At 33.7% G+C, this 23,344-nt stretch overlaps 2 protein-coding genes and 1 pseudogene across 6 annotated transcripts; 2 read left to right on the top strand and 1 right to left on the bottom strand.

The window, feature by feature from the left end:
• The first annotated feature begins 3,049 nt into the window (after positions 1-3,049).
• Positions 3,050-13,351, top strand: LOC140973199 (uncharacterized). Of its 5 annotated transcripts, none has more exons than XM_073435814.1 (14): positions 3,050-3,274; positions 4,152-4,823; positions 5,403-5,603; positions 5,711-6,019; positions 7,058-7,152; positions 7,239-8,339; positions 8,863-9,004; positions 9,080-9,239; positions 9,370-9,533; positions 10,868-10,929; positions 11,658-11,757; positions 11,976-12,037; positions 12,638-12,797; positions 12,970-13,351. In XM_073435814.1, exons 1-14 carry the CDS (start codon positions 3,101-3,103, stop codon positions 13,138-13,140), a joined length of 3,573 nt encoding a protein of 1,190 aa, XP_073291915.1. In that variant the 5' UTR covers positions 3,050-3,100; the 3' UTR covers positions 13,141-13,351. The 5 variants fall into 5 exon arrangements, 3 of the variants coding, with proteins under 3 accessions (XP_073291915.1, XP_073291914.1, XP_073291916.1); XM_073435813.1 differs by having other exon boundaries at positions 7,233-8,339; XR_012174593.1 differs by lacking the exon at positions 12,970-13,351 and having other exon boundaries at positions 7,233-8,339; positions 11,692-11,757; positions 12,638-12,795.
• A 3,366-nt stretch (positions 13,352-16,717) lies between these two features.
• LOC140971988 (uncharacterized) lies at positions 16,718-18,617 on the top strand (annotated as a pseudogene).
• A 735-nt stretch (positions 18,618-19,352) lies between these two features.
• Positions 19,353-20,409, bottom strand: LOC140972114 (uncharacterized). Its single transcript, XM_073434582.1, has 2 exons — positions 20,137-20,409; positions 19,353-20,064 (listed from the first exon to the last, which is right to left on the bottom strand). The coding sequence occupies exons 1-2, from the start codon at positions 20,263-20,265 to the stop codon at positions 19,372-19,374; spliced, it is 822 nt and encodes a 273-aa protein (XP_073290683.1). The 5' UTR covers positions 20,266-20,409; the 3' UTR covers positions 19,353-19,371.
• Positions 20,410-23,344: the final 2,935 nt, after the last annotated feature.

Here is a 23,344-nt window from a genome sequence, read left to right as displayed (position 1 = left end):
AGAATTGATATTGACCCACTATTTTAAATATACCTCAAATTTATCCCATAACAACGAAAAGAGTATAAATATCAATTTTTTTTATTTATACATGTATTATTCTGAACTACGTATGTCTGCATATACATATACACGCACACACACACAATATTATAGTTCGTGGGTGGTGTAGGTGAAAAGTATGGGAAAAAAAAACACAGAGCAATTAATTACAGTGTCCGTGTGAAAATATTAATGGGATTCGAGAAAATAAATGGGACAGATTTAATCTGGGATTTGGAGAAGTGTTTATTTTATGGATTCATCATTTATGACTGAGAATGAATTCTTTGAAGCGTGGAAGTCTGAGCGTATAGTGTATCTAATACACATGGACTTTTTTCAACTACTTCTCTCTAATACTAATAAAGGATACTTTATTTGTTTTTCTTTTTATATATTTCTAATTTGTATTCTTATATTTGATGTCTAATCAGCAAATAAAAATGGTGAAATCTTCTCATCTATCATATGAATATCGAAAATTTTGTTAGAATGTTTTAAGAATAATAAATAGAAATTAAGACGAGAAAGAGAAAGAGAAAGAGAAAGATGAACAAAAATCTAACGAATAAATCGTTTGTAAAATTTTCAAGAGAGACGCTGAAACGCTTGAGAAGAATGTCCATGCACTGATGTACTTTGCTAAATAGGGTTTTTGCTATGATTTTTTTTGACAAAAACCTGTGTGAGAAGGTTTCACGGGTCGTATTTTGTGATACAGATGTCTTATTTGGGTCATCCATGAAAAAATATTACTTTATATGCTAATAATATTACTTTTTATTGTGAATATCGGTAGAGTTGACCTGTCTCACATATAAATATTCGTGAGATCGTCTCACAAGACACCTATTTTTTTTTTTTAAAAAAAAATAAATCCTTGAAGAATCAAAATAGAATTAGTAGTTTATGGATAAATATCTTTTACATGTGTTGCGTATTTATACAGTTTAATTTTTTTTTATTTATGATTTTCACGTAATTTTTATTTCAAATTATTTGAAAAATAAATTTCAATCCCTCTCCTTATTGTATTATAATTATAATTATTCTAATTCTAATTTGGACAACGTGATGATTCCAAATATTTATAAATTTGAATAATTTAAAATTCAAAGTATGCACCCCCACTCTTCATATGCAAATTATTCAAGATACAAATACACAGTCTATAATTTACTTGCAATTATATTTCATGACTTTTGATGCATAACGACAATAATTAACTCACCTCTTAGAATATATAATTATATTTCTTTTTCTTAAAAAAAATTCAAAGTCAAATTGCATTAAAATAACTCAGATTATCGACACATTGTTTGAGCACGTGATTAATTATTTCATGTCGAATCAAACCAAATTAAATAAAGTCCTTTTTTAATAATCTTATTACTAATAAGGTCGACGATGACTGTTATGGTAGTTAATACATATTTTTATTTCTTAATTAGCACTTGTTAAATTGTTTAGAGTGAGTTTTTCTTGAGATGATCTTTATAACTGTGAAACAAGTTGACTTGATTTATAATTATCATCTATAGTAATACTTATGATATAAAAAACAATATTTTTTTATAAATTGAATTAGATAAAAGACATGTCTCGTAAAATTGATCTCACAAAAATTTTTATTTATTTTTTAAAGTCGCGGCTTCCTTTTATCTTCAGAAATCAGTCAAGGGCAAAGAGATCTCATCCAATTTTTTTTTTCAAAATATACATACCCTATTATGTCCACAAAGTGGCCCAATAGACTTGGGTCCAATACTGAGTTTCTAACAAATTTATCGGCCCAATAAAATGACTGTCCTCAGGGGTGATCAAAATCTTTTATTAACCATCCGAACTGAATTGTATCGTAGCGTGTTTTCTAATATTTTATAAAAATCGCGATTAAAAATAGTAATCTTAAACCGCAACATATATGCGATACAATTATTTTTTTTGGCAAGAACCGGACCGCCCAAACCGCTTGCCATAATATTTGGCCTATGATTATAATAATTTTTAAACAACATATTCAATTAAAGAAGTTGTCATTCATTATATTTCAACTCTCTTCAAAATTATTACTCCTACAAAGAAAACTTATTTTCTTCTTAATTATTCTTCATATTAGTCTTTTATTAGAGTATTTATTTCTTTTACCACAATATTTTATTTGAAGTTTGAAAGTAAAAAAAAGAAGATAAAATAGTATAAATATCGTTTTTGTTATGAGTGTGTTGTGTTGTTAAATTATTAACTTAGTTCTGAAATTTGATTATTGTTTTATCTATTTTTATGATTTATCTTTGTATAATTTGAACTATATTTTATATTTGAAAATACTATGCTGTTTTTGTTTTTAAATAAATTAGAATATATATTTTAATATTTTTTATTAAAAAAACTATAAACTGATCACAACCGCTCAAAACCGTAAAACTAATTCTATATTTAAAACTGCGATTATTTTTTTAAAATACTAACCGATCGTATATGACAATCCGGTTTGAATAAAAAAAATGTGAAATCGCACTGTGATCACCCCCTAGTCCTCAACGTCCAAGGTGTGTGTCGATTTGCTGCATTGCACTCAAAATGGCAAATAGAAAAAAGGGAGAAATTAAAAAAAGACACAAATTGAAGAATAACAATCACGTGAAATGGGAAAAAAATTATTTTTACGAATTTCCAATGTCAATAACTATTCCTGAGTTACAACTCAAAATTGACGGATTTGATATGAATTTCAAATCTATTCATTTCAAATTTTGTAAGTCAACAAAAAATTATTTCTTGAATGCAATAAAATATTCGTCATTTTCAATAAATTTATTTATTATTGAATAGTTTTGGCAGGAAATAAATGTATAATTTAATATGTATTTATTTATAATTTGATATCTCAAATTTTTTTATTCAGAGAATTAACTTTTGAATTTCTATTTTTTTAAAAATAACCTTATTAAAGATCCAATTCCCCTCATTGTTTTTCCCTCTCTTCAAACTTTCGACTTAACTACACCACACCCCCGGCGTTGCGAGACAGATTGCCGGCGTTTTAGCGGCGCTGATGGCTGCGTTGCAGGCGTCGACCGCTGCATTGTCATCTCTCCTGAAGGATTTTAAGCTTGACGATCCATGGGTTCCACCCAGATCGTGGGACTCCTTCGCTTCCCAAACCGTCTCGTCCACTCGACCTTCTTCCCAAGCCTCGAGTGATTTTTACACAAATTATGCCGTCTCTGTAATTTGTCTCTCTATATCTCTCTGTCGTGCATAATTTTATTTTTATGAGCGGAGAATGGGAATCCAGTTTCGTAGTACATGGAAGGTGGCGAATTTAGTGACCTATTCAGTGAATTTATAATTCTTTGGATATATTTCGGTAGAAATGAGGTGCTTGCCAACTTTTAGAAGATACTTACTTGTTAGAGAGTCATTAATCATGTTGGTTCTTCACGTGATGCTGTTAGTTGTTTTTTTTCGCTTAGTTAGAATGGGCGATGATAGATGTCATTTTTTTTAAAAAGTAGCAGAAGCTAGAAACAGGAACTAAATAGAGAGTACCAAAGGTCCATTTTTAATGTAAGAATGATCTGCGAGATGATAAAACTCAATAGAGAACTGGTTTTTGAACCGCAAATTATAAAATAACAAAGTCCCCGATTATATCAACTTCTTTCCCGGTGTCTGGATGGAGTTATCTAATTCTTGAACCAACGTGAAGGTGTATCAGACTGAATATTCAATTGTCATCTCAATTTCTGAATCATAATACAATTTTTGGAACTAAAATTGGAAGATTTGTTGTGTGTGAGTGGACATCTGAAACCTATGTGGATAAGTCTTGATATGTGTATAAAGATTAAAGACTGCTCTTTCTAAGCAACACTCTATCAATGCATTTATCAACTGACTCCAAATATTTTGTTATAAGTAACGCTGCAAAAATAAAAGCTCATTCCAACAATGATTTCCATTAATCTTTCGCTTTCTTGAATAAATTTAATTGCATATGATGGAGCCACTTTTCTGGTTCTTTTTCTTGGATCCTACTGTAACATCATTTAATTCATTTCTCATTTTTTGGCTCTCTCTTTAATTGTCTTTAACGGTTTTAGGAGCCTAGTTTGGTGAGATTGGCGATGAATGCTCTTCACGGCGGGGAGTCGGCTTTGATGTCCATCGAGAAACTCTCTTTATTACTCGGTTGCAGTTCGACTGACAGAACCTCTCATAGAATCCCAAGTTTGTGGACCTGGTGTTCCAGTACATCTGCCGTAGGGAACCTACTTACCACTTTTGGACGATTCGGTTGCATTGTTTTTTGTCTTCGTATTTTTGCTAATTATTTTGCAAGGCCTGATTTGGATGAATTCAGAGATCTTGATCAAAATCAAAACAGTGATTCTTGTGAAAAAGGAAAATGGTCCCGGAATGGACACACTCTTATCAATCAAGCATTTGCTGTTTGTGTTCGAAAGGTTTTAGATGGTCATGATGCTGCACTCAATACATTATCTGCATCTGTTAGTTTAAGGCGTGTGTCAAAGACGAATGATGGGGGATGTCTTACTAGCATCTCACATTCTGAAACCCTTTTGGAGGTATACCTTCATACCAGGGGAATCACAACTCAGATTGAAGCCCTTGGAAACATCTGCAACGTCAATCATCTTGCTGTCGGTTTTCCTGTGTCATCTTTGGAAGACTTAAAGACTAAAGCGAACTCAGAGTTGAGAGCCTTCCCAAGAGGTGCTGATTTACTCTCATTTCTATATTCTCAGCTAAAGGTCAGCTGTCAGCCCATCCAAAACGGCTTTATTGCTCTAGTTTGTTTACACATAATCTGGACGTTATTATCAACTTTCAGCTTTTATGCACTCACATTCTTAAATTGAGGGTTTTCCCTACAAATATGCTTGCCGGAAGTTTTAAAATACCAATGGATCAAAAAACTGTGTATGAGCATCTTTGACTCCTTAAATGGGCCTTATTTTTTTGTTTTTGTTCTTGAAATATGTACATGTCCTTCTACTCAGTAGGATAACTTAGAAAGCTCGATTAATGCCTTGAAACCGTCTTCTTGAGATTAAGTTTTCCAAGAAAAATAGATCAGATTTTTCTGCTGCTGGAAACATCATGCCACAAATTATTTTTTGAAGATTTACCTGTGTATTCCTGAAGTGATTACTGAACTTGTCTTTGATAATTTTTCCATTGAAATGTAGAACTAATGGTCCCTCCAGCATACTCCTCTGATTTTGGGTGATAATTGGATAGTTTTGAAAATTTTACGTGCATATATGTAACTGCCATTTGTTAACTACCATTTGTGAATTGTCTTACAGTTGTTTTTCTATTCCTTTTAGGTTGCTGATCCAGACCATCGAGCCCTCCTCAAGTTTCTCTTTCTCAAGTCTTGTGAACCATATTGTGGCTTTATTAGGTCGTGGATTTATGATGGCAGGGTTAGTGATCCTTACCAGGAGTTTGTTGTGGAATACGCCAGTGACTATCCAATTTATGCATCAGAAGACGTGGGAATCGCCTCACCTTTGCCCACTGTCAAGGTAAAGCTATCTTTAGTGCTCTAGATCCTGGCACTTTTTAGAAATGCTTCTTTGGTTTTATTCAAGAGCACCTCTGTCCTCTGATCTGGTGGGTTAATTTATCTCAGGTAAGAGATGGTGTTCCTTTACCCTGTTTTCTGGAAGAGTGCCTGATTCCACTCTTTAGAACTGGCCAGCAACTTCAAGTTTTAATGAAACTGCTCGAGCTGTGTAATAGCACGGGCACATATGATGCACATGAAGAGATCCTTCCCAGTTTGATAGAGTTGTCCAGCATATATCCATGGTTTGCGATCCCACTGACGTTTGACAAAGGAGCTATCGAAACAATGGTGCTTGCAAGAGCCACTTACTACCAGAAAATGCTGGAAAAGATGGATGACAAGTTAGCTAAATTTGAATTTAGTTCTCGACCGGTAACGGCATTATTGAATATGAGGTTTTTTAATTTGCTTTTCGTACTAAATTTTGAACTGGTGTTTTCCTGTCTCTTTTGCATATTATTCAACAATACATGTATGTAATATACATCCATGTAAGGAAACATGGAATTATAACCTTTTTGATGATTGATGAAACATTGTAGGTAAAACTGAAGTTATAATTAACACATTTGAGTAATATTTGATTTGATAGGGGGTGCATCTAGGCATTTTGGAGTATTTTAATGACCACCTCAAATCTTTTGACTTCTGTTAATTTATTGGCTTTGCTCTTGAAGATACTGAACCGCTGAAAGCGTGTCAGAATTTTAAAGACATGCACACTTAGCGTTTTTTGGTTGAACCATTTGTTTTAACTTTTAAGCAAGGTTCTAAAAAGCGTAAAGCGCCCCGAAGCGCGGATGTCGAGCTCCAAGCTTTTCAAGCTTAAGCGAGATTAGCACAGGCTTAAGCGTGAAAAAACGTTTTATTATCTTTAGTGTAATTGTAATTATCTCAAACCAATAAATAGATAAAATAATACATAAATATGATAAATTTAAGTCTGATGCATTAATTCTCATATTTATAGAAGAATAAAAATCTCAAAATTACAATCTTTATTTGTTTTTGCAACTAGACCACATTAAAAATGTTAAATATTTGTCAAATCATTATCAGACACGCTTAATCATAATTAAAATTAAAAAATAAACATCTAAATTATAAACCTAATTTATTATTTTAAAATAAAAAGACATACTTTCAAAATAAAAAATTAAAAAATAAATAGATGTTATTAATTGTGCTTAACTACGCTTAATTAAACGCTTAATTCGATCAAACTACAGTTTGACCGCTTTTTTCCGCTTTCTCCGAAGCGGGGCGTTTTTTCCGAGCTTCAAGCTTAAGCGCGCTTAAGCGGGCTTTTTAGAACACTGGTTTTAAGTGCTACACTGCTACTGTTTTTACGGACACATCTCTATATTTCATTTTGTTGCCTTATTGGTAGCATCTTTAATTTATTTTCAGGCTATTTCTCAAGGTATTTCAATGAGAGTAGGGAATAATATCCGAAAGAACCTTAACTTTCGATTATCTTCTGTTGATGGAAGAAATCAAAATATGTAAGTTCTTCATATTTTTTTGCCTTGTTTATTTTATGTTATCACCATCCATATTAATCAGTTCTCTATCTAATTATCAGTGACAGTACAGTGGACTCTGAGGTATCGAGTATTCTGGATGAGTATTCTTATGTGGAAGATCTTATGGAGTCATCTGACTGCTCGTCTTCTGAAATCTTTGAGGAGAAAAATGAGGTTGAACAGCTGCTTCATGATGCTCAAACTAATGAGCAAGGTTATTTAGATGCCTTAGATTTTTCCTTGAGTTTCTCCCACATCAATAAAACTCCAAATCTTTCCCCAAGTGAGGTTTCATGCTATGTGGAGGATGTTCTATTCAAAATGGATGGCACATCTGGTTATGCATTGCATCCTTTCTACAAGGAAACAAACCTTCTGGTTACTGAGCCAAAATCTTTACAAACTCCTGGAACCCATGTTCCAAGCATACCACATAGTCGATGGTTTTTTGATATTCAGCACATTCACAAGGGGGCGGATGGAAAGTCATGGTTGCCTTCACATGGTGGTGGACTGGAGCTGAGCATGAGAAACTGTGAATTGCTCAACGCAGACTCGGATCTCTCTGAAAACACCTCAAAGGTGAATAGCAGCAATAAATATTGGCATCCTCAGGGAACTCGTGTGTCCTCACGGGCATGTAGTGTACTGCCGTGGAAGCTTATGTACGACTCTTCTTTTTTCAGTATGAACCCAGCACGGGACAGAAATTCTTTATTTAATCTCAAGACCATGCATGGAGGAAGAGGTCTTGCAAATTATGGGGATACCTACTTTGACTTTGCTTCTGTACAAGACCCACTTAAGGAGTACGCAGACAAGCTGTCCCGCCACAATGTGCTGAACTCTGGGAATGATCGCTCAGTTGTACCTGAAGGTCCTGAAACTTGTATTGATATCATCAATCACCACAATATAGATAAATTCAGCGACACAGGTGTACAAAATAATGCTGAATTGAACAATGTCTTTTCACCTTTTCTTAAGAAAGAAAGCGATCCGCTACCAAATATTTCTGACTGTGGTTCCTGGGAGAGCTTGCTTGGAAGATTTGGCAATGTTGTCGATAGATCCCATAGAGACCACAGGTCGAGGTTGGTGGCAGCAATTGAGATGCCGTTGGATTTTGTGATAAAAAAGTGCTTGTTGGACGAGATTTTACACCAGTATCCTTACACTAAAGAGACTTTTGATAAATGCGATAAAAATTTGAAATTTTGCCTCTCAAAAAATACTACAAATAGTCCAAGACAATTTCCCTGCCTCTACTTTCAACAACATGCAATATGAAACTGTTTGTCCAGTGGAACAATTCTCTTGATTTTGAGGTTTCGCCTTATCCCAAATAAGCCTTTTCCCTCTTGACCATATTGTTGATTCAAACCGCGAAAATGCAATTTTTCTGTATTTTTTTTTACCATTTTCCCATATCATGCTCTTAGGAGTAGTCAAATTCTGCTTGGGTGCTACTTGTCTCACGAGCGAAAGCTTTTACCCTCTGGTTATTGAGCTTTCTGACTCTGAAAGATAGAACTACTTGTTTATGCTTTCAAGTACTGATTTTTGTGCAGCATAAAGGGATTCCTCACTTCATTTTCTGCCCTGGAATATAATATGTAAGCAAATTTATTGCTGAATATATATGGGGTGTGTGAAGATCAGTACTCTTCATTTTCTTGACACAATTAGATACCGATATTTAAGCAAGTTGGCCATCAAGTTGCTTGTAGAAGGATTTAAGTTGCAAGAACATTTGTTGGCGCTGCGGCGCTACCATTTCATGGAATTTGCAGATTGGGCTGACATGTTTATTTTGTCTCTTTGGCATCGTGTATGTTCCTTTTCTTTTATGCAACCATTTCTTAGAAATTGAAGATTACTTACTATTTTGCCTCCATCACATCAGAAATGGCATGCCAAGGAAGCAGATAAGAGGATACCAGAGATTCAAGGGTTTCTTGAGTTGTCTGTTCGAAGGTCTTCATGTGAAGGAGACCCTAATAAAGATAGGCTCTATGTGTACCTAAAAGAAGAAGGGACCTCACATTTATCGGCTTCTACCAATGGTACAATATGGCTTTTAATCCCTTCTTTATTTGGGACTATTGTACTTTCACATATCATTTAACCTGCATGATAGTGACTGGTTCTCCCTGTTTCTCTAATGGTCTTGATCAATTATCTTTCGTTTTGCAGGAATCAATTCCTTTGATTTTTTAGGTCTGGGTTATCGAGTAGATTGGCCAGTCAGCATCATTCTGACTCCTACCGCATTAAAAATATATTCCGATATCTTTAATTTTCTAATACAACTCAAGCTTGCTGTTTTCTCTCTGAGTGATGCATGGTTGTCACTGAAGGTAATTGTCTCGCATTCACCTTACTTTCTTAGCATTAAATTTTCGCATGGAGACATGATACCACTTCCCCTTCTGAGTAGGCTTGGTTAATGTGGAGCTTCCTGACAAAAGGCCAAAAGTTGTCTGGTTTCTTTATAATTTGTGTATGTTATTTTGGAAAAAAGAAATTGAAGGGTTTCTGTCTCAACATTCTGAAATGTCGTTTATTATTTGAATTATGGCCTTATACAAGTTGGAGACAAAAGTCGATGGTTTAGATTGTCCAACACATTTAAGACAGTTTGTGATTTCTTAATTATTATTATTTTTTTATAAGAAACGATATCTTTATTTAATTACTGCCAATAACAGGCTGAACTAATGCATTTTCTGTTCATTGTCGTGTAAAGTTTCATGGGAGTAGCGTGGGCTTAATTAGAGAGTACAGAAAAACGTCACTAGAGCTTGTGAGCTTTTTAATTTGGTTTCATATGCTAATACTATCAGGTAGGGTGTAAATGTGTCCAAGTTGAGCACGAATTGATCTTCTAGATCTATGCCTGACTTCTATATTATGAGATCTTGATTCCATCCAGATTGGGATGCTTATTTCAATATTATAACCATATTTAAATCCAAGAAAAATTAAATGTCCAAATAGAAGATCCGGATCTGAAGTTGCTGGTGAAATTTGAAAAATGACATCGACTTTTCGGTGCTTACTGGCAAGGCTGCAATGATAACAATTTAGGAAGTTTAAAAACAAAACAAGAAATCATAGGCATTTAGAAGAACGCAAGTAAAAGGAAAATAATAAGTCGGAAAAAGAAGTGTGAAACTGTGAAAGAGAAGGAAGAAAAAGTTCAGTCGCCGAAGTTGCAAATGTTATGTAGGGTTATAGATGTGATATGTTTAAACTTTTATTATATTTTTTATTAGGCTGTTTAAATAAAATTATAAAATGTAAGTAGCTACGATAAGTAGGATAGAGGCTGCAACTTTCAGTTGAAAAACAAGTCAGCACAACGATATACACCAAATGCAGAAGTTTATACCTTTATGGGCAAAAATGGTAATTAATCCTCTGTTACAAAGAATGGCGTGATTAAAAATATATGGATCCAGTCTTTAGAAGGACCAAATTAGTCAATTCTATCATTCTATGTGTTCCAATGTTGAAGTTTTTAGAAATCTAGTTCACGATACGATAGTTCATTTTTGTTATTATGGCACTTGACTCTGGCAAACATTTTTGTGTAGTAGATATAAACTATCAGGGAAGACAAGTTTTTATTTTCTTTTGTTAATAAATATATTTTTCCTGAGTACTTAGTTTCACTTGATTTCCCATGCAGAGTTATCGTGCAGAACAACAGAAAGGAGAAGTGCTCTGCTTTTCAATCTTAACTGATACCAGGTACACCATTAAAAAATCCTTTCGTGGTGTTGGGAATAACGCCCTTGTTTTGTTTGTGAAAGAAAAAATTGGGTCACGTTCCTGAATATTAATTATATAATATTCATGGTTGAACAGAATTTTTCAACATTCAACTTCCTTGTCTGATAAATAACAGAACGTTCCCTTTAAAAAGTGATCTTTGGTTGTTATATTATGTGGTTGGGAATAACGTCCTTGTTTTGTTTATGAAAGAAAAACTTGGGTCATGTTCCTGAATATTGATCATATAATATTCATGGTTGAACAGAATGTTTCACTTTCAACTTCCTTTTCTGATAAATAACAGAACGTCCCCCTTAAAAAGTGATCTTGGGTTGTTATAATCTGAATGAAACAGGTTTCTTTGTCAGAGAGCTGCTAATCTACCTATTAAATGGCCGGTATCTAGGGATGCTGGTGTCCTAATTAATAACTATTATTAGTGATGGCTAAGGACAGAAAATTGGTGATAGGCAGGAAATCTTCTTGGTTATCGATTCTTTGCTCTGGATGGTTAGAAAAAAGATGAGACAGGCATTTTTTTATGGTTCTCTAACCTCGCCCCCTTGGCAATTGATTGTTAAGTATTCCACAAAAGTATACTTTTATTTTGAATTTTGCCACTTCATGATGGTGATTCAGCTTGCTGCTTCAACAGATAAATGTTGGTCCTTCTGTTTTATGATTGTCTGCTTCTTTTCTTACAGGCACGAGATAAATCATTTTGTATCTACTTTGCAGCAATATGTGCAATCACAACTATCCCAAGTATCCTGGTTCAGGTTTCTAAACTCGATCAAGCACAAGGTTTATATTTTCAATTTTAGATTATATATCATGGACTATATTTCTTCTCTCTACTGAATGGTATAGCCTACTTATCGAATGCTTTATTTGTAACTTGTAGATGCCAATCGAGTTGAGTTCTTTGGAATTGTTTCTTTAGTGTCTCTCCTTAACTCATCTTTCATTTCGACATTTCCATTGTTGTTTCCACGAGTGATTCCGTCTCGATATTTTTCCAGGTTGAAGATATGTTGGATCTGGAATCTGTGCATATGCTATATTTGACCGAGTCACTGCGCATGTAAGTTTAAACCTCCCTCTATCTCGTGCCTCCACCGTATTGTTCCTCTCAATCTCCCCAAGTAACATCTAGTTTTTACACTATTGCTGGTAAAAAGAAGCGACCAAAAATCATAAGAACATGCATGATACAATGATGTGATACAAATCTGAGTTAAAATATATGATTATTGTAGAAGGTTTTTGGTTCACTTGCATCAAATCAGTGAACTAGAGGTTGGCATAGTTTAATAGTGTTAAGCTTCTAGTTGTGTCACTGATACGTAATTTATGATTGATTTGATATTTTTATCAGCTGATATGTAGGTTGGATAAGGTGTCCACGTACATGTGCCTATCCTTCGGTCTTTGTTTTTGCTGTTCCTTTTTCCAAATGTGACCACATAAGGTATATCACTTATTGTGCAAGAACTGAATGTGATCCATTAAAGTCACTCATAGTTGTGGAAGTGCGCATAGAAAATAACAAGAACTAGTTATCTGAATATGAAATCTCGATAATGTTGAAACCACTTGGCCTTTGCCATACGGCTGATTTTTTTCCTGAAGGAACATTTGTATGTGATTATGTTTCGATTGAATCAATACATACTTTTTGCAGATGTTTTTTATCCAATGAAACACAGTCTACTGCTAGAATTATCCAGAAAATATTGCAATGTGCAATGGATTATCGGTCTTGCTTGACTGGACGAATTTGGGAGGGCAGATCTTGTGATGAAAGATCAAGCAATAGATTTTCTGAAATTGATGTTTCACAGGTGATTCTTTAAAATTTTTAATACATTGCCTACATGAGCCAACTGCAGTTACCCAAGCATTGACTGTTTTAACAAATATCGGCAGATTTATTAGTTTCTATTGTTGCCTTGCTAATAATAAACCAACCATTTATCGAACTTCCTATGAACGACTGTCATACCCTTTTTGCAGGTTCACATCATCAGAAGAACATTCACAAAGAATCTTAAGGAGTTGCGCTTGCTTCATCTCCAGTCACCTAAACATGGGGAATTTGGTATTTCTCATTTCTGGGATTATCTAAATTATAACGAGTATTACTCCGAGGCTATGGATAAACAAATAAGCCACTCTATCTTATAATCACAGAGCTTCAGGCCATGTGAGACTGGTATATATCTCACTATCTCCATATCTCATGTGTGTACGTATGCCCGTGGAGATATGTTTATGACTGCATAATATCATAGCATAATGGTTTTAAAAGCGTGTTTGCTGTTCCGTCTTGTATTTGTCTTTGTATGTATGAGCATAAATTAAGGTTATTTATTTATTAAAAAAAAAACATTGTTCCCTTGTTTTGACTGCTTTGGCAAGAATAATATGGATTGATTTCAATGATCAGGCTATGTATGCGACTTTACTATTTGAACCCTGGTAGTATTGTCTAGTCGGAATGATAAACATAATGTTTTTTCTGACAAAGATCAGGCGAAACACGACTCAAGATGAAAAATGGTATCTAATGAACAAATTCAATATTGAATTTGTGAGGCTTGTTAATTGATCGGTAACAAATTTAGAGACTGCAATCAATGACCAAGTTTTACATACAATATCTCATATGTATTATAGTGATCTTATGGTTTTAGATATTGTTTGGTTTGGTTCCAATGATGATATTGTAGTTGATTATANCATATGTATTAGTATATCATATCTATTTGATATAGCATTCATATCTCACCCGTCAAACATTATCTAATATATGTATAATATGGATATGCATATAAGATATCAAAATAATATTTGAAATAAGAAATACTCGGTTAATAAAATTAATATATAATTGTCTTGTAAAAGCACCCGTTTTGATGATCTCACTCACTTAAAAAGCTAACTACTCACATGTTTTCTAGTTTGTAATGGTATTATCCTAAGAAGTAAGTGTTGCATCTTGGGAGATGCTTATCAAGAAAAATAAGTGTTTCAACTTTTGTATCGACTTTAAAATCAATGTTATTCCCATATAAATCACTGCATTTCCAAATAACAAAATCAGATGATTTAGTGCATGATAAATACACATACCTCCTTTTTATGTTTGCAATAATTACAAAAACATTGATCTAACTTTGAAAATTACATATATTCTTTTATATTAGTTGTTTCAATCTTTTTAAAATCGTTTTATGTTGTTTTCCTTTCTTTTCCATTTTCTCTTCGTCGGAATCGGTCATCATTATCAGGTCATGTGGATTGATAGTTTTCATCTGTCACAATGAAGCGTTGCAAGGTTTGTGTTAAATTGTTTTTTGATATATTTTATGTTAAATAATTAGAGTTGTAAAGCTAAATCTATTTTGCGTTAAATCAAATATGTGTTTTTATTATTTTGTGTGTCAAATTATTGTTTATAATTTGTGAGTAGAATTGTGTATAGTCCATATCGTCCTTACAAGTGTTGTTTAATTTATGCTATGATTCAAAAAATCTGGATTGCTGGAATGACATTCAGCTCATTTAGTACCTTGAGAGGACGAAACCATATATTTTAAGTTTTATTTTTGGGATAACGATAATGAGTTCTATAATAGAATGTCTGTTGTTGATGATTCAGATGTCGGTGACTGTATACCGTGTTGTTGTTGATCGATATATTAAATGTTAACCCGTAAGCTCCGCTTCTAAAAATGATAAATTAGTATCCTACTTCCAAGAGACTAAGGTTGCATATTCTTAAGAATATGTCTGTTGATCATATGTATTATAATTCTCACCAAGTATTTCACAAGCAACAACTCGGGAAAAATAAGAAACATTTGAATCGAGCATCACATCAACGACATCACCAAAGGCAAGATCACTACTGATTTTAGTAGGTAGCTCAAGTTGGGCACCCAAACATATCCATCTCCTCTTCTAACCAAGGTAATTAATGAAGGTTGGAGTAAACAGTTTTTCAGCAACCTCTACGTATATGTATGGGATATGGTTGTATAGTTCGGGATTCCCATGACTCTATCATCGATTCAATGTTCTTTCTCCCCGACAATAGCATAAGTAGTTAGCATTCGAGAGCCGCTTATTTGGTTGAAGGATATACAACTCTCAAATGTCATTCTAGAGTCAGATGCAAAGGTGGTAATTGATGTTGTTAACTCGTCGCCTATGGATGTTTCGTATATGGGTCAGATTGTTGAGTCCTCCCTACGAAACTACCATCTATTTCTTTCTCTTTGTTTGTCGATCAACGAACCATGCATCTTATAAGCTAGCAAGGGTGGCGGGTTTTATATGAAGGGAGGGTTTCCCCCCTCTTTCTTTTGTTGTCTATGTAAATTTTTCATATTTGATGCAATGAAATTTACTTCCCTTAAAAAAAAGAAATTCAACATATAATTATCTATATTAGAATTCATGATTTTGAATATCACGCCACATCTTTCATACAATTGAATTGTCTCATTGTGATATGTTTTTGTAACAACTTTGTTATATATCCTAATTAAGTATGCTTCGTAATTGTTGGTTCGAAGAGATTGCAGTACTGTCATTTATTGGTTGTTCTCTTGAGAAATATACCGACATGCACACTAAGATTTAAAATATTCATTTCCATATTTTTATATCTATCTTACATTATTTCTAAAAATTACATATTTTATATTGCATCAACCAAGTATTCTAGAGAAAAGAAACATACTTTATCACCCAAGCAAAGAAGATCACATGTTTTTTTTCAAATTAGACAAGTCTGTCTCATACAAGAATGCACCACTATCAATAATAAAGGATGGTTTCGAGAAATCAGAACAGCAAAAGAGAAATATTATACATAATAAGAAACGAAAGATTTGAAGTATCAAAGAAATACAAACTGGTGATAAGATAAAAACAAACGCAAAGAAAACGACAAAACCACGTAAAGAGAATAAAAAACAATCATCTTCCAAAAAAGAGACTATTGAGATTCAAGATTATGAGAAGATTGTCGATTTTAATAGAAGAATAAAGAAACTAAAACAAAACAACAACATAAACATTACCCAGAAAGTGAAATTTTTAAGGGGAATAAGAATTAATAATGCTTTTCAATATTGAGAATTTAGAATTGACACCATGTTTTTCGATATTCAAGCCTCAAAGACAATGAATCTTTTTTCCCCCCAATAAATCTACACAAATATCTAATTGCATTATTTTGAAAAAAAAAATTATACCAAAAAATTCATTTTATATATAAGTTCAATAGTTGAAATTAAATTTTATATTAAAATTTAATTTACACAAATCATATATTAAATTTTAGCTCTCAGGTTGGAATTGGATAGAATTTAATGCCATTTTTGCAAATTGTTCTACCAATTGGAGAAGCCCACCAATGGAAAATATTAGGAAACGGCCTAAAATTGTATGTATCCATCGATTATATAAAGCTACCAAGTTGGCGAGAGTTTTGGAGCAGAAGTTGAGAATCAACTCGATTTTTTTTTTCCCAGTGAAAAGATTTTATAACGCATTGCATAAATTTTTTCGATTCTAGGAGTTTTTGTAACTGGGAAGTAAGTTTCTTGAATTGATAAGATCGGTCTATTTTCGGCATCATATCCAATACCTTTCCTTCCACTTCCAGCTCCAATGTTAATAGGAATGGGATAAAGCTCAAGTTTTTTTTTATTTTTCACCATGATTCAAGATAAGTAGAAGTGATGGCAGATCATTATTTCACGATTCATTTCTTGTGTTTAATTAATAGTCAGAACATACAAATATGGCACATTTTGCGTTAATGGGGTTGTAATAAATGCATTGTAGAATTGATCCAAAACACCTTTAGAAGATAAATGGGAAGACGGAAGGGTAACTTAAAATATATTGTATCGTGGTTACAGGGCGGTGATACTGGTGGTCGGAATGGGGAGGCTTACGGTGCACTTGGTGGCGGCGTTGGTGGTGCTCAGCCTTTGGGCTGGTTTTGCAGAGGCGGAGTACTTGAAATACAAAAACCCGAAACAGCCACTGAAAGTTAGAATCAAAGGTTTGATGAAGAGAATGACCCTTGGAGAAAAGATCGGACAGATGACACAGATTGAGCGCAAAGTTGCAAATGCAGATAACATCAAGAAATACTCAATCGGCAAGCGTCACATTTCCATTGTTTTGTTAAATTTCTTACAAAAAAATGTTTAATTTGGCTTGTCATATTTGAAAATTCGACGACAGGCAGGTCAAAACTTGTGATGAGGAAGTTTTTCATTGGAGAGCCAAGATTCGTTATGGGTAGGTTTCTGGTTAAAAACGAACTAATATGGTGGATTGAACTGTGAAAAAACAATGATCAGGTAGCCTTGTGAGCGGGGGAGGGAGTGTAGTGGTGCCACGGGCTTCAGCCGAGGCTTGGGTGAGTATGGTGAATGAATTTCAAAAGGTTGATCTTTCGACCCGTCTGGGGATTCCCATGATATATGGGATTGATGCTGTTCATGGACAAAATAATGTCTATGGTGACCACTATTTTTCCTTCCAATGTTGGCCTTGGAGTTACCAGGCAAGTCGCTATCCGAATCAGTATTTTCTTGGATCCGAAAAGTTCTTGTTTCAGATGGGAACTGAATTTGAGGAAAAATTGACAGGGATCCCGAGCTTGTTAAGAAGATAGGTGCTGCAACAGCTCTTGAATTTAGAGTCACTGGAATCCCATATGCGTTTGTTCCATGTATCGCTGTAAAATCAAGTTAATGTTTTCCATATCTAACCTACGCTTCACCGACTCATAAATCCATAGATTTGATTCTAACCTACGCTTCACTGGCTCATAAATCCTGTCTTTGCAGGTCTGTAGGGATCCTAGGTGGGGACACTGTTACCAAAGCTATAATGAAGATCAGAACATTGTTCGAGCTATGACTGAGATTCTACCTGGTTTACAAGGAGACGCTCCATCAAATTATACAAACAAATTTCCGTTTGTTGATGGAAGGTCTATCTATAAACTATATGAAAGCTTTTGATCTGATCTGGGATTTTGATTTCTTACTTATTGGTAGCTGTTTTTCATATTTCCAAGGAAAAAGGTTGTAGCTTGTGCTAAGCACTTTGTGGAGCCGGTGGAACGACTAATGGTATCAATGAGAACAACACAATTATAGACTGGAATGGGATGCTAACTATACTTACTCTGTTCAAGCGGGTATACTTGCTGGAATAGACATGGTAAAAGAAAATGCGCATTTGTTATTGCTGAGTTAATCTAAATGAAGTTTGGCATGTCGAAAGATCGATTTCTTGATTTGGGTTCCCCTGTTCGATTATAGGTTATGGTCCCAACGGAATTCATAGAGTTCATTGACGATTTAACCTTACTTGTGGAGAAGAATGTGTTCCTATGAGCAGAATTGATGATGCTGTGAGGAAGATTTTGAGGGGTCAAATTTGTGATGGGGCTGTTTGAGAATCCAATGGCTGATCTTAGCTTGGCGCATGCCAGGTCCATTTTTACAGCAACTTTACGAGTAATGAAATTAAGATTGCAAACTTAGTTTTATAAGCAGAATTTTTCGTTACTGCTTAAACAGGAGCACAGAATATTGGCTAGAGAAGCAGTGAGTACCATATAGTTATCTCTGCCACGCATTCGAGAAGTTCAGCAACTTCTGGTATTTGATAATTCACTACATTTTTTTTGGTTCTTATGGTTGGAAATGAATAAAAGAATATTTGAAGATGTTTCGGAGTCCGTCGATCAAGTATGAGAGAAAATAAAATTCAGAATCGCATCTTGGACAACAAGCTTGTAAGAGTACAATCACTTTTGCATTTCGGATTTAGTTAGGGACTGGAAATTTGTTTGGTCGTGAATATTGTGTGATGATGTTGTAGAGTTGTGCTTATTGAGATTTGTGTGATGATGTCTTAAGGCATCTCCAACCGGGACTTGAAAATAGCGTGAAGGCACCCTGCGTCAAAATTTGACGCAGGGTGTTGTATTTTTTTTAAAAAATTTTTTTATTTACTTTTTTATTATTTTTAAATTATGATTAATTTAATAAATAATATATTTAATAATATATGAATTCTTTAATATATTTTAAATGATTTAAAAGCATTTAATTAATATATTAAATAAAAACATATTTTGTTAGTATTAATAATTGAAATTTATTTGATTAACATATTAATCTATAAATTGAAAGGTTAATGTAAATCATTACTGTAAATAACATAATCGAATACACAAATTTATTGAATAATATTTAAACATTCAAACACACGATTAAAATAAAAAAACGAAATCAAATACATTTAATTTAAGTGCAAGGATAATAAAAGAGAATCAAACTAAATTAAATAAAAGAGAATCAAACTAAATTATCAATAATCTGGAAAATCAGGTCCTGATCCAGATCCAGATCCTCCAAAATCACCAAAATATTTTCCAAATGTGTTGCCTTCACGTTGACGACGTTCTTCCTCTCTTTTCTGCATAATTCTTGCTCTTTCATTTTGAACCATTTGACGCATTTCTGGATCACCAATTGTGGTCAGATCCATGTACAAAATTTTATTCTCCTCTTGAAATGCAGCCAATGCTATTTGTTGTTGACAAATTTCTAGCTTTTTTTGTTCATTTTGCAACATTAACAGCTTAATATCATAATTTTGTTGCATATCGGTAGCTCCCTTTTGTAGTACATTGATAAGATCGCGATGACCTTCCTTCATCGTAGAAATTAAATCTGATACATTTTCTTCTCTTTTTTTCTTTAATTTGGATTTTTTCACTCCAAGTGGTCGCTGAGATGGAGTTCCACATGCATTTTCATCACTACTTAAATTAATTGAAAATGAATTTATTCCTTGAGAACCTGACATTGGAGATTCCGGTTCTTGATTATCTGATTGTGACGAATCCAAATTTGTGACATGTTGTTTTGATAGTGGTATCGGTGCACTGTCGTTGGCCGAAAATTTCTCCAAATCTTTCATGATAGGCCACACATGATCAAATTTGAATCCTCGACTGAAATTTTTATCTTGCATCATTAAGTCTTTTGCTCGGTTCAACTGCACAAAAATATCCAACCCGTATAAAAATAAAGTTAGCGTATCTAGAATATTTTAAAACTAAAGACTTACAATATCTTCCTCGGATGCGCCACTCGGCTTCAGCTTTTCAATTATGCTTACACAGCCACATAATTTTCTAACAGCACGGAGGATAACTTGCATGCGACATTGCATTGATCTTCTATTGCGTTCTTGCATGTTATTCGATCTGCTGCCATTGAAAGCTTCTTCAATACGACTCCAAAATCGATCTTTGGATTGGTTTATACCGATGATAGGATTTTGCGAGACGTCAAGATAAACATGACATAATAGCTTATCTTCTTCGATAGAGTAGTTAGATGTTCGACTACTGGAGTCCATTAATTTTCTTTGAAGAAATATATTATTTGGAGTATGATTTGTAATGTTTGATAATTCATTCAAACAATCAGGAGTATATTTATAGTAGAAATTCCACCTACCATTTCAAATGCACCTACCAGTCCAAATGCACCTACTGATTCACCTACCGTTCCAAATGCACCTAACCTTCCGAATTCACCTACCATTCCAAATTCACCTACCGTTCCAAATGCACCTAACCATTCCAAATTCATCTACCGTTCAAAATGCACATAACCTTCCAAATTCACATACCGTTCCAAATTCACCTACCGTTCCAAATCCACCTACCCTTCCAAATCCAATTACCATTCCAAATTCATCTACCATTCTAAATTCATCTACCGTTCCAAATCCACCTACCCTTTGAAATCCAATTACCGTTCCAAATTCACCTATCATTCTAAATTCATATACCGTTCCAAATACACATAACCTTCCAAATTCACCTACCGTTCCAAGTGCACCTACCGTTCCAAATCCATCTACCGTTCCAAATCCATCATTATATAATGTGGATTGTATTATCCTACTAACACATAAATCGTGCATTCTTCATATCACAAAAATGAATCCAACTTTTCAATTTGATGCAATATCATCTAGCTCATATTCATTGTCAGATATTGAAGATGATATTCAATTCTTCGAAAATCTCCAAAACAGAAGCAATGCAATACTGACAACTATATCTCGAGAACAAAATTTGGTTGCTTCCTACATCATCCAACAAGAAAAAGAAGTCACACATGGAGGTTCAACTCCGGGTCACATATTCATTCGACGCGACCGTGAAATTGCTGATCGTAAGTTGTTTAACGACTATTTTGCTGAAAATCCAGTATATAATGAAGCAATGTTCCGTAGACGATTTCGAATGTCTCGGAATCTTTTCATTCGGATAGTAGATGGTATACAGAATCACGATGTTTATTTCATACCACGAAGTGATAGTTTGGGACGGCTCGGGCTGTCGACTAATCAAAAAGCAACTGCTGCATTGAGAATGCTAGCATATGCCTTACCTGCAGATGCTACTGATGAATACATCCAAATAGGAGAATCGACTGCAATTCAGTGTATGCAACGCTTTTGTCGAGCTATAGTGGAAGTTTTTGCTGAGCAGTACTTGAGATCACCTACGGCCAATGATGTTGCTAGACTACTCTATATTGGCAAACAACGAGGTTTTCCTGGAATGTTGGGAAGTCTCGACTGTATGCATTGGAGGTGGAAAAATTGCCCCACGGCTTGGGCGGGACAATATGCAGGTCGTAGTGGTTCTCCAACAATCATTTTAGAAGCGGTGGCTGATTATGATCTTTGGATATGGCATGCATATTTTGGTATGCCCGGAACCAATAATGATATAAATGTTTTAGAGTCGTCCAGTCTATTTTCCAATCTTGCACAAGGAATTGCTCCTCCAGCTCATTACAATATTGGAAGCAAAGAATATGATACTGGATATTATCTAGCTGATAGTATTTATCCGAAATGGTCAACTATTGTGCAGACTATCCATGATCCGCGTGGTCCAAAGAAGCAGTATTTTGCGATGAAACAAGAGTCATGCAGGAAAGATGTGGAGCGTGCATTTGGCGTTCTTCAATCACGATTTGCAATTGTGGCATCTCCCGCCCGTGGTTGGAAGAAAAATCATTTGCATGATATAATGAAAGCATGCATTATAATGCACAATATGATAATCGAAGATGAACGTGATCTTAGTGCACCAATTCAAGATGCGAGGGAAGCACCGACTCCAGTGGTAGAAATTGTTGTCAATGAACATATCAGATTTCAAGAATTTCTCGCTCGATATAAAAAAATAAAAGACAAAGACGCCCACTTTGCATTACGAAATGCTTTGATTGATCATTTATGGGATGAATATGGTCATTCAAATATTTGAAATTGTATTTGTAATGTATTTTTTAATTTAATGTCATGTATTTGTATTATGTTTTTTTAATTCAAAGTCATGTATTATTATATTTTATCCATTTAAATAATTTATGTTTCAATTCGTATAATATTAAACAATTAAATAAATTTTTAATAATTATTAAACAATTTAAATAAATATTAAACGATAATTATTAAACAATTTTTATAATCATTAAACAATTTAAATTAAATAATTTAAATAAATATTAAACGATACTTATAATTATATTAATAAAATTAGAAATATATATTTAATAATTAATAAGAAATAATTTAAATATATTTTTAAAAAGGAATATTCTGAGAATATTTTTTTTAGAGTAAGATTTGAAGTAGATGGGTTGGAGATGAATATAATATTTGATGCAGAAATTGCACTATTTTAAAGTAGAGTTGCTTTAAAATAGAATTTTGGGTGATAGATGGCCTTAGAGTTGTGGTTTAAGTTGGTCTTCTTGTAATGTTGTTGCGGATTACTCGTCCGCATAATTGGTGTAACCTCAAACTATTATAATAAATTTAGTTTTTTATAAAAAAAAAAAATTTTTACAAATTTTTTTAGTCACTTGAAACCAATAACAAATAATGGTATATTTGTCAAACGTAATCTAAGAATCAATTTCAGAACTCAAGCATTAGATTTAAAAAGTATTTTATTGAAACGAGGTTCTAGCAATTTTTTTAAAGAGCGAAAATTAATCTAAATATTTATTTGACAAAAAACAATTGTGTCATTAAATTAAAATTTATATATCGTGGAATGGTCTTTATTTTTGAATTTGAAAAACAAGCAACGTGCTCGTCTGAAACTGAATTATTGAAGATTGAAATGAAAAAAGTAATAATTATTTGATATTTCAAGAAAATATCCGTTACACGGGCCCAATCACATTACAGATCCGTCTACCCTCTGCTTCCATTGTTAAAAAGACGACATTTTTCC

Source organism: Primulina huaijiensis, chromosome 3 (genome assembly GCF_012295235.1).
Source record: "Primulina huaijiensis isolate GDHJ02 chromosome 3, ASM1229523v2, whole genome shotgun sequence".
Classification (NCBI taxonomy): Eukaryota; Viridiplantae; Streptophyta; class Magnoliopsida; order Lamiales; family Gesneriaceae; genus Primulina; species Primulina huaijiensis.
This window is presented reverse-complemented; position numbering and strand designations above follow the sequence as displayed.

What these genes read in the sequence shown, in the direction of transcription:
- LOC140973199 (XM_073435813.1), top strand. Translation starts at nt 3,101, where the DNA reads ATGGCTGCGTTGCAGGCGTCGACCGCTGCATTGTCATCTCTCCTGAAG. An exon ending in TTCTATATTCTCAGCTAAAG is followed by an intron (nt 4,824 to 5,402) that starts GTCAGCTGTCAG and finishes TATTCCTTTTAG; the next exon opens with GTTGCTGATCCAGACCATCG. An exon ending in ATGCATGGTTGTCACTGAAG is followed by an intron (nt 9,534 to 10,867) that starts GTAATTGTCTCG and finishes TTTCCCATGCAG; the next exon opens with AGTTATCGTGCAGAACAACA.
- LOC140972114 (XM_073434582.1), bottom strand. Translation starts at nt 20,265, where the DNA reads ATGCAAGAACGCAATAGAAGATCAATGCAATGTCGCATGCAAGTTATC. An exon ending in GCGCATCCGAGGAAGATATT is followed by an intron (nt 20,065 to 20,136) that starts GTAAGTCTTTAG and finishes ATTTTTGTGCAG; the next exon opens with TTGAACCGAGCAAAAGACTT.